Source organism: Rhinichthys klamathensis, unplaced genomic scaffold (genome assembly GCF_029890125.1).
Source record: "Rhinichthys klamathensis goyatoka isolate OS25496 unplaced genomic scaffold, OSU_Roscu_1.1 h1tg000114l_1, whole genome shotgun sequence".
NCBI lineage: Eukaryota > Metazoa > Chordata > Actinopteri > Cypriniformes > Leuciscidae > Rhinichthys > Rhinichthys klamathensis.
The window spans coordinates 4,743,996-4,755,379 of NW_026606651.1; the positions used below are offsets into that span (position 1 = coordinate 4,743,996).

Below are 11,384 nucleotides of genomic sequence, written 5' to 3' on the forward strand. Positions count from 1 at the left end.
TGATGGACCCGACTTGGAGGCTCTTAACGCTGTTAAGGTAAGAGATGAAGGAGGTAATTGTAAGGAGGGAAAAATCAGGGAATGGCGTGTTGTAAGAAAGGTGGAAGGCTTTAAAACATCTCCATGCGGTCACATAGGATTGGAGAGTTCTGGGGGAAACTGCTTGGAGAATGGTGTCGAGCGATATGTTGAGGAGGGATTTTTGCGGGTGGATTATGGGAATATTAATTCCGAATAATGAGGTACTGGAGTTGGTAGCTTGTCTGCCTCTGGAGCCAGCATCCTGAATTTCTGAAACATAAAGCGAGACAGAGAGTCAGCAATTTGGTTTTTTGACCCGGGGATGTGTTTAGCAATTAAGATAAATTGATCACATGCTGAAATCCAGATTAGACGTCTTAGAAGTGGCATCAGTGCGGGTGAATGGGAACGGCCTTTATTAATGCACTGGACTGTAGCTTCATTGTCACAATGCACTACGATACTGCTAGCAGTCCATTCTTTCCCCCACAGGAAGGCTGCTACTACGAGAGGGTAGAGCTTGAATAATGCGGAGGACTGTAGCGTGTCCTGTATTTGGGGGGGCCACGTAGACGCGAACCAGCGTCCTTGGCAGAACCCCCCAAAGCCGACTGAGGGGGCTGCATCTGTGAACAGCTGGATGTCGATGGGGGAGGAAATTAGATCCTTATAGAAAAATGATAGGCCGTTCCACTGTTTAAGAAAAGTTATCCATAGCCTGAGTTCGTCGTGGCATGCTGGAGTTAGGGAAATGAGATCCTCTAGTGCGTGAACTGAAGACGCGAGAGAGAGGAGATGAGAAATGAAAGGGCGGCCTTGTGGAATAATGCGCATGGCGAAGTTTAAGTGGCCGAGCATGGATAGGAGTTCGCGTTTGGAACACTTTGAACTGTCTACGAGGGTAGATGAGATGAGGATTATTCTATCGATTTTTTCCTTGGGCAGGGAGGCCTGGTATTTAACTGAATCTAGCTTAATGCCAAGGAACTCGATGGATGTGGCGGGACCCATGGTTTTTTCCTGGGCGATGGGAATTCCGAGCTCGGCAAATACTCTTTGAACTGTGAGGATCTGGGCTGCTGGAATGGCGCCGGGAGGCGAAATTATTAGAAAATCGTCCAGCAGGTGAATGAGGTGAGGAATTGCGTAATTGTTTGACAAGATCCAGCAAATGGCTTCAGATAGCATGTCAAAAATTTTGGGGCTGCTTTTGCATCCAAAAGTTAAGCGTACGGCGAAATAGAATTTCCCATGCCAGCGCACTCCGAATAAGTGCCATGAATCCGGGTGGATGGGCATCACTTTAAAAGCCGAAGTGATGTCAATTTTTGCGAGCCAGGCACCCCGACCCACGATTTTTATGAGGTCGACTGCGTGATCTACGTCGTGATATTTGAGAGAAAATTCGTCGAGTGGGATCAGGCTGTTAATGCTTGGGAACAGGGATTTATGTGGAGCTGACAGATCGACTATGAGGCGTTTCTTACCTGAAAACTTTCTCGTAGCCACTCCAATGGGGCTAATGCGAAAAACTTTGAAAGGAGGCTCGTCAAAAGGGCCAATCATGAAGCCTGACTCGACTTCTTTTTTAATCAGGTTGTCTACCACGTTGGGCTCGGCGAGAGCCGATTGGAGATTATCGCAGATTATGTTTTGGGAGAGCGGACAAACCACTCCCGGTTTAAAACCGTGTTGTAGGCCAGACAGCAGATATTCAGTGAAGTCAGAGTCCGGGTGGTGAGCTAGTTCGATAGAAAGGCGAGAAATATTCACGGGAGTCGATAAATAATTTTTAGATTTTTTATTGACATCTTTAAAGACAGGGCATACAGGACGGGCATGAGCACCGCCACAGAAGCTGCATATGTGCAAGTACCGACAACGCTGCCTGGTGCACTTGCCGATATTAAAATTGTTGCAAGGCTGTTTGCTGTCCGTTAGTGCTCTGGAGCGGAAATTAGCCTCGTGTGGATATGGGTTGCTAGTCGCCGGTCTTGGTGTGTAGCTGGTGGATTTGACTGGTCCCGTTTCCGGGCATGGAGGAACGGAGGGGTTAACTTGAGGGCACGATATTGTGGAATGTGCCACTGACCTGCAGACCGCGCAAGAAATATTCCTGCAGCCAAGGAAAACTCTGCTGTGCAGGTCAGTGTCTAGTGCTCCCCAGTATGGGCATTGGTTCCACTGTGAAACCCTAACAGCGCATTTTGCTGAGAAGAGTTTGTGATATGTGTAAAAGTGCCCTCCCCCGTAGGACAACGCGAGCTCGGCTATCAGCGCTAAATAGTCGTTCAGTTCGCGTCGCCTATGAGGGAAGGCTGAGCAAATGATTTCTGTGAAGTGGCTGAAAGCGATTGAAAACTCCGAAAAAGAAAGTAAACGTGATGAATGTGTATTCTGGTTTTTTAAAGTGACTGAAAAATCCCCGCAGTCTAACTGACGGTTAGAATCGGATACGGGAAGCAGAGAAAGTAAATGTGAAAGGTCTACATCCGCACCTGCCAGAATCTGTGCTCGGATGTTTTGAGTCACTGGGGGAGGCTCCAGAGTGACAGCGTTTGGTGGGACTGGCATCGGGGTAGCTGTGAAAAGAGAATATTGTGATTTGGCATTTAAGAGAGAGCTGTAAGGGAGAGAAGCCTGGGCTGCGACTATCGGCGGAGGCAGCCTCACGCTTAAGTCGGCCTGTGGGGCTTGAGAAGGAAAATTGAGAAAAGCATAAGGGGGAAAAGGAGGAAATAAATGAGATGCCTGAGCCTGTGTTGCAGGCGGAGGCGGTCTCGCACTTGCTTGAGCTGCAGGCCACTGAAAATGGGAGGGGTTAGCAGCAGTCGCGGGAAGGTGGTGGAAAGTTTGAGCCTGCACCGCTAGCGGAGGCAGCCTCACGCTAGCGTCTGCTATGGGAGCCGGAGGCCACTGCAGAGGAAAAGAGTTAGAAACAGCAGGAGGAAAACACTGGGAGGCAGAGGGTGACCCGGCGGGCCCAGCTGTGTATGGCACTGCGGCGGGAAGCGCCGTGCTGAAAAGCTCAGCTGAAGCGGGAGGCGAGTGAGGTCTCGTGGCGGTGGAACCTGGAGCGCGACCCAGGCTCGCAGAAATCCTGGCGCCGCGGGCTGAAGCGTGCGGCAAACCGAATCTTGCACGGGAAGGTGGCGGAGTCGGGCGAGGCGAATTCGGGGCCTCACGAGATTTTCCCGGCCTGCTGGCCGCCTTGGAACCTGGGGTGGATTTAGGAGAGAGATTTGATGATTGCAAGGTAACGTATAAGTTGTATAGTTGCGCTTTAGTCATCCTGCGCGAGGGCTGAATATCAGAGTTTATCAGCGCTTGTCTCAGACTCAAGACTGTCCACTTCCCAATAGGCGGAATCGTTGGTACGGCCGAACGATAGGAGGATGCCGGGGAGGAAGCTGGAGTCCTCGCCGGTGGAGGTGAGGGTAAACCTCGGCGTCTTGGCGTGCGAGGGGTTGCTTGCGCAGACCGGCGCCCGCGAGATGAAACGTGGGGCTCGGAGGCGGTATCCGGTGGAGAGGTTGTCCTGGGGCCAGCTGATGGCGGCGGAGGAACCGGAGCATGGTTAAGCTCGTCATCGGATGGTGAAAACTGCATTTGGGACATCGTAGCAAAGCGGTAAACCAAATGCTGAAAACTGTCGAGGAATATGGGTGAGTCGACTGAGTATATTTATAGGCTTTACTCGTGCTGATTGAGTGGACCTGTTGATTACTGATTGCTGACAGCTGGCTGGAATGACTTGATTGTTTGATCATTAGAACGTGTTCCTCCCGAACCTTGTTAATAAAACATCAATTGACGCACCCACCGCTAGCCTAGCTTAGCACAAAGACTGGATGTAAATGGTTGCAGCTAGCATATTAATCCAAATAAGTGACAAAATAGCGCAAACATTTTCCTATTTACATGTTGTGATTTGAATAGTCACATAGTGTACAAAAAACAAAGTCACATGAGACACAGACATATTTTAACCGTATAAATACTGGGAACTATATTCTCTGAAGGCGAAGCACTGCTACTTGGGCGGAGTAATAACCGCAGCACCTGAGACGCGCCGTGGTGAGGAGCAGATCAGTTCGTTCAGAGTTTGGGTACGGTACGTCTCAGGTGCTGCGGTTATCACTCCGCCCAAGTAGCAGTGCTTCGCCTTCAGAGAATATAGTTCCCAGTATTTATACGGTTAAAATATGTCTGTGTCTCATGTGACGTAGTTTTTTGTACACTCTGTGACTATACAAATCACAACATGTAAATAGGAAAATGTTTGCGTTATTTTGTCACTTATTTGGATTAGTATGCTAGCTGCAACCATTTACATCCAGTCTTTGTGCTAAGCTAGGCTAGCGGTGGGTGCGTCAAACAGACTTATAGCACGCACGGAGATGAAAAAGGTATGTATGAACTTATCTAACTCTGGGGGATAAGGTGAATAGGCTAAAGTCCCAAAAAGTCGGAGTGTTCCTTTAAGGGGCTGAAAAGTGACGCCTTGTGACGACCTCCTCTGCTTAGCCCTCGACCCCGGATCTGTCCTCGAGCTGACGATGCGGTACTTGTCTCTGGAGTGTAGTCCTCATCAGAGTCAACAATGCTTTCATCATGGAAACTCTTACATGCAGAACACCATATACGGTATGTTATGAATCTTACACGAAATTCATCTTCATCACAGTGTAAATGTTGGCAATGGAAAAACGTGTATCATGCAACCTGTTTTTAGCTTTGCCTTATAGATAACTAGCTCGTTAGCGAATCAATATATATTTTAAACTTTACCAATATCAATATGCTAGCTTGATAGTGAGTACTAAAACACATCTTATTTGTTTATCTTCATAATGATAAAGTTAGATTTTTTTATTACATGTGATTCTGACATGATGTCACTACATGCACTGCGCTCCTTCCTCTCCGCTCGTCTCAGGTAAATAATGCGTCTTCAGCTCAGCGGTCGGAGTCGCGCGTTCATGTGTTTTTGGGCCGTGGCTTTGGAAGGAGCCCAGAAGGGAGGGGGTGGAGTGAATGGAAATAATGAGCTGTCTTTAAAACAGTCGTGAGAGGTTTACAGACACTTGATTTTTATACTTTATTTAGGAGGAAGATGAGGAGTTGCAATTTTCCAGATACAATAAATAATGGAATGATCACTAAAACAGTCAGAGAGAACTCCAGAAGTCATTATTCTGTGTGGATGAGAAACAAGAATCCAGTCAATAAGAGATTTAGAGTTAGAGCAAATTCTGGTGGACTCAGTGATGATTTGAGTCAAATTAGCACCATTAACCATATTACGTTCTTTGACTGTAGAAGAATCATTCCAATTTAAATTAAAATCCCCCAGTAGAATAGTTTCTCTCGAGTCACCCAATAATGATACCGTAGCTAAAATGTTCTTAACAGACTCTAGTTTAGGAGCTGTAGGCGGTCGATAAATATTGCCTATTATCAAATGTTTATTTGCATGAAGAGTTAACTTAACAAAGATAACCTTCGAAAAGCTCAGGTTTCACCTCAGGAATAATTAGCTGTGAACTCAGATTAGATGAAATATAAGTAACGACTCCACCTCCCCTGGAACCTCTGTCAGCCCTATACATTACATAATTTTCAAGGTGAATAAAAGCATCAGTAGTACTATTAGTAAGCCATGTTTCAGACAAAGTAATTATATTGGGATTATTATAGGACAGCCAAGCTCTAAGCTGATCAATTTTAGGGAGTAAACTACGGATGTTAAGATGGATAGCATGGAGACTTTTACCCATAGAATATATATTTGTAATCAATGAAAACAAAGCTAACTAACCTTGTGAGGTAAAAATCGTGAAAGTGAAGAAGAGGTGAACATGAGAGCCAACACCATATACACACACACTCAACCATACCTACATTTAAAAAAAACAAAAACAAAACAATACAGAAATCCACACACAAAAGCAAGATAACAAATTAAACTAAACTGTCTTCATTCACTCCCCTGATAATAGAACCACTGAGTTATTTTCCACAACGTAATTAAGTGCTTCAAGATTGATAATAAATCCCTTAAAGTTAATAGATAAAATAAATTAATACGCAAAAAGAATACACACTCAATACATTTTTGTTTGCTTTATAGACCCAGTGGTGAGATAAAATAAAACAGCATATATTGAGCAACCAAAAACAGCAATCTGCAAGGTCAGAGAAAATCAAACACTCAAGTACACAAAACTTCCTTCCTTCCCTTTCCCTTAAAACAAAAAGAGAGAGAGAAAAAAAAAAAAAGTAAACAACAAACAATCATCTCTCTTTATGAGAACAAGTCTATCTCACCACGAAATGACGTCAGACGTTAAAAAATGCTTCATGCCGTACGGAAATAAACAAACAGGCATGACAGCAGATGTAATTGATATTTCTCATAATGATTAAGGATCAGAAGAATCAAAAGAATCTAAGTACTTGACAGCCTCACTTAAATCGCCAAACTGGATTTGGTCCGACCCGCGGCTGAATTTGATGACAGCGGGATACAACAAAAAGGCCTCAAACCCCAAGGTACGTGCCCGGTTCATTACTGGAAAGCAGGGACGTCTGAGTCGAGCGGTGAAATCACTGTAGTCAGCAGTAAAGCGGATAGTTTGACCATCAACTACCACAGGTGTTTTCCTTGCGAGGCCCAAGATCCTGTCTCTGTCAGTGAGGCGAAGACAATTAAAGATCATGTGCCGTGGGGAAGCACCCGCAGAGCGCGGGCGGCCAACGCGATGTGCTCGCGTAAACTCCGGAAGATTGGAAGCCAACTCAGGAAACCATGTAGGAAAGATGCTCAACAGGTAGGACAGAGCATTACTACGTTCTACTCCTTCTTTCAGGTTGATTATACGTAAGTTACTCCTTCTGCCCTGGTCCTCCATCGTGATTAATTTCTCCTGAAGTTTCTTTAAAGCCTCAGACTGCTCAATTATGGAGTCTAGGGCTGCAACAAACGATTATTTTGATAATCGATTAATCTAACGATTATTAGAACGATTAATCGACTAATCATCGATTATTTCGCAGACTAATCAGTAAGTTTGGAACGATTATTCAGCTTTTCCAATTAGTTAAAACATTGAGTTATACATATTCTAACTATAGTATAAAAAAAGAAAATCACTTCAGCTTTTGAAATAGTTGTTTTAATGAACTTTGAGCCAACTAAACAGGTCATTCTCTTTAAGTTTTCAGATTTCGGTCCAACTCAAATCACACACAAATGCTCTCTAAGCATTGTTTAATAGGCCCACTGCTTTTCTTAGAACTGAAACAGAAAAAGGGACATTTACTTCAGGACACAAAGAATGGTAAAATATTAATCTGCAAACAATTTTTTATAATTATAAAATTACAATCTTTTTTTACATGACAATTGAGCTGACAGAGACGTTCTCATTCACCTTTTAATTTATAGTATGATAAAGTAACTGCCATGATATTCTTCCTATATCATAGGAAGGATATAACATCTCGTTTTGTAAGTCTTCATGATTATTGAACAAAATACAGGCAAGTGATAAGACAATAATAATACCTAATATACTAATAGTGTTACAATAATAAAAACAGCCCTGACTCCTAAGCTCGATCAAGCTTTATTCTATGCAAAATAAGTCATCACATTACTGTAATTATATTACTATTGATAATATTATTACTATTATTAGTAGTATTGCATTCTCTAATAAAGAGAGATTTGCCGCTGGTTAGTAAGCTCCAGCTGGAGAACACTCACTTCTCACCGGCTCCTCTTTTGCCGGGATGTTTCCTCTTGCACTCCAACATGCATGTTGTGCTCCCGTGAAAATTGCACTTGACAGCATTCTTGATTTGAAGTTTTGTGAAACTTTCCCAAACCTAAACCTTGCTAGTTCGGATTCGTTTGCACTGTCATAATTCGCGCTGTTTTCTCTTCTACCGCAATAGCATTTGTAAGGGCTGCACTACACTAGCGCTACAGCGCCGTAGCGGTCAAATCGCGGGATTGCAGGCCCTCACATTAGGTCACGTGAGATCAAACGACTACTCGACAACAAAGATATTTGTCGACATATTTTTATTGTCGACGTTGTCGACAACGTCGACTAATCGTTGCAGCCCTAATGGAGTCCTCAGCGCGTTTCACTTGAGCACGAAGAGAAGTAGTAAGCTTACGTTGGGAGTCTATTTCTTTCGAGTGTTCCTCCAGTGTTGTTTTAATGGAAACAAGCTGATTTTCCAGACGATCAAAGCGATCTTTAGATTGTTTATCAGCTTCAGCAAAATACTTATGAAGGATAGTTTCCATAGACGCAGTTGTCAACTCACACACGCCCGAGTCGGCGTCTGCAACAAGTGCGTGCACTTCTTTAGGTTGGGATGCCTTCTTCGGAGGCATTGACAAATCAAAGTTCAAAATTCAAAAGTACTCACAAAAAGTTTTAGATTTGCTGTTTAGCTGTTCTAAATCTGCTGTTTTAACACATTGAGCAGGGAGAGCTGTGAGAAGCCTAACTCCTACTCCGCCATCTTGGATGGACTATATACTTATAATGCTACACTTTGTGTTATATTCAACGCTATCTCACGACCAATTCGTACAAATTTGTACGAGCGATTAAAAGGTGGCTAATTCGTACGACCTCACTCGTACGATTTGTCTAAACCCACGTGATGGGTAGGTTTAGGGGCGGGTCAGGGGTAGGTCATTCGTACGAATTCATATGAATTGGGCAACTCGTAAAATATGTACGATTTAGCAAAAATCGTACAAATTCGTACGAGTGAGGTCGTACGAATTGTTACGAATTAGCCACCTTGTAAAATTCGTACGAATTCCTGTGAGATCGGGTTGGTTATATTATATGTTTCTAATACAACAGCTGAGGGAGTGAAAGCAATTTTGACATAATTTTCTTTTTCTGACTGTTCCCTCTATTTTTTCCCCTCTGTTGGAAAGTCATAGAAATGCTGTTGTGCCCCTGCAATAATTTTGTAATAATTTTAAAGACTTGTTTTAAAGGAGCTGTATGTAAGAAATGTATTTCAATTAATCATAAAATGGCCCTGATGTGTCTCTAGACATTAAGAAATCATGTTCATTTCAAATACTTATATCACTGACAACAGTAGTACGGCCACGATATTGTTATTTAAAAAGTGAAGTTGCAGCCCTCAACTGATGTTGATGTTGTCATCTTGTGTTTTGGCCTGAAGCCCCACCCTCCACCTATCTACCAATCATGAAGTCAGTAGTGTTTCGGCATCCGGGTTGCCAGCTCTGCTCTAGTTGAAAGCTCCTTGTAGCAGCCTATGTTCCTGCTGGATCCTGCAGCCTATCTGGCAACCTCGAGTCAGGGGGGAGGGGGAGGGGGAGGGGATACACAGCTCCACAGTAATTTGAAAGTGATTGGAGTACCAGTTTTGTCCACAATCTTACATACAGCTCCTTTAATTAACACAGTCATGACAGACTGCAATGACAAGATTGTGCGTTGATCTTTTAATAAAATAAATAAAAATTATATATATACATATATATCAGGAATGCCAAATGGCAACGCTTCAATTACATACCTTTTAAATATCCAACAGGTGTAGGTGTCTCTTAGAATCCGTCTTCTACTTTTGTCGAAAGTTGACTAAAGTTTTGTCGCTCGAGTTGTCTTCGCTGATGCGGAAAATGGCGGCGACTACACAAACCTGCCAGACATAGCCAGGTGAGCGTGAACGCGCATGACGTCACGCCCAGTCTCACGTTCTGGCCCGAATCCCTCTTATTTATTTTACTGTACAGGATTATAGAGGCAATCGCAGTGATCAGAGAAGGGCTCATTCAGCCCATCAGGCAATTGTTTAAGCATGTATGGGTTAGAAAAACAGGTATTTTTAACATGAAATTTTGCGCAATGCACTTTTAAGTGTGTAATGTTGCTGTTTGAGCATGAAAAGGTCTAAAAAGTTACAAAGCATTTTTTATATCAGTGTCACTGTTTCTGAACTCCCTGAAACGCCTCCATTGAAGTCTTTAGTTTTCTTCTGGGAATGAACACGTCACAATATTCCTCATTTAAGTCATTCCCGCCCAAGGCATACGCAAAATAAAAGGGCGGGACCTGGTTGAGTTAGTTAGTAGCGTGTTGAAACCAAGGGGGTAATCCACCAGCCGGAAACTGGAGCTTCGCTTGGGAGCCGTCATTGTAGCAGACCATCACCTGCTGTTAGCATTACATGGACTCCCATTCATTTTGGCATCGAATAACTTTACATCTGAAGCGTCCAAAGACTCCATTTGTCCATTATTTATTTCTAAAGAAACACGACAATGTATAAAAGGCTCCATTACTTTGTATCTTACGTTATGACCCCGTAAGCCGTTTTTGTAAAAAATAGGCTAATGATTGCATCATAACCACGCGACTCTCTGTCGCACAGTAGAGAAATTACCGTATAGACAGGAGGAGAAGCTCGTAGGGAATCTTTACTGTCTATGAAGCAATCGGGGGGACATGGAGGAATAACGTCAAGGGAGAAGCCCATAGATAGAGAGTCCATAAAAGCAACGGAACAAAATATTTCAACAACAGATTTGTTTCAGATTTCAATTCAGATTTGTCTTGGCACAGCTACTAGAAGGTCAGAACAGTTGCTCACGTCACATTTACGTCGTCCAGCTCAGTTTGAGCCTGTGCAGTCGCTCAGCCATCAGGAAGTGAGTGCTTCTAATGGGCTTCAATTTTCTCCGTTGAAATCTATGGGGTCGCTGTGTCCATTTCTTTTACTGTCTATGGTTGAAACTCGCAGTTAAGGTGAGTGGCATGACATTTCCCCAAACATGCTTGAAGTGGTTGACCAATCACAACACAGGTCCAGCCAGCAAATCAGAGCACACTGCGCACATCAAGCTGACATTCAGTATACATTCTGTATCTTTCATCCCATTTAAATATATATTTTAATCTATATAATTTAGCATTTCAACAGTTACCTGCATTTCTGAGGAGTGTGCATGTGCATAAATGTGTACAGGAACCCCGGAGGATGACACATGAGGGAACCCAAGATAAAGCAAATAAAGCAAAATGACAGAGAACAAAAACAGTGAAGTAGTCCTCAGTTCATTAGCAGCATGACAGAAAAATTATGTTATGTGGAGAAAGCTGCTGACTGAATGAACTGCATATGGGTAAATGATATGCCAATACTGCATATTAATGTGATTAAATAAAATGAACGGCTTTCTGAACTATAATCATTTTAAATTACTATCTCGAATCAATTAATTAGCAGAAGTTATCACTATACCATCTACATAACGATAGTCATATATTGTTGAACGTAGTTTCTAC

The 11,384-nt window shown here is 43.2% G+C and overlaps 1 protein-coding gene across 1 annotated transcript; it reads right to left on the bottom strand.

The window, feature by feature from the left end:
- Positions 1–213: 213 nt before the first annotated feature.
- LOC130088071 (uncharacterized) lies at positions 214–3,639 on the bottom strand. The gene is made up of 3 exons (XM_056254671.1): positions 2,808–3,639; positions 2,520–2,714; positions 214–1,763 (listed from the first exon to the last, which is right to left on the bottom strand). Exons 1-3 carry the CDS (start codon positions 3,637–3,639, stop codon positions 214–216), a joined length of 2,577 nt encoding a protein of 858 aa, XP_056110646.1.
- Positions 3,640–11,384: the final 7,745 nt, after the last annotated feature.

Excerpts from the sequence above, each read along its gene's own strand:
- LOC130088071 (XM_056254671.1), bottom strand. The coding sequence starts at position 3,639 with ATGTCCCAAATGCAGTTTTCACCATCCGATGACGAGCTTAACCATGCT. Across the intron at positions 2,715-2,807 it reads GTGGCCTGCAGCTCAAGCAA|CCCCACAGGCCGACTTAAGC; the intron begins GTGCGAGACCGC and ends TTCCTTCTCAAG. Across the intron at positions 1,764-2,519 it reads CCGAGCACAGATTCTGGCAG|CTCACCACCCGGACTCTGAC; the intron begins GTGCGGATGTAG and ends CTATCGAACTAG.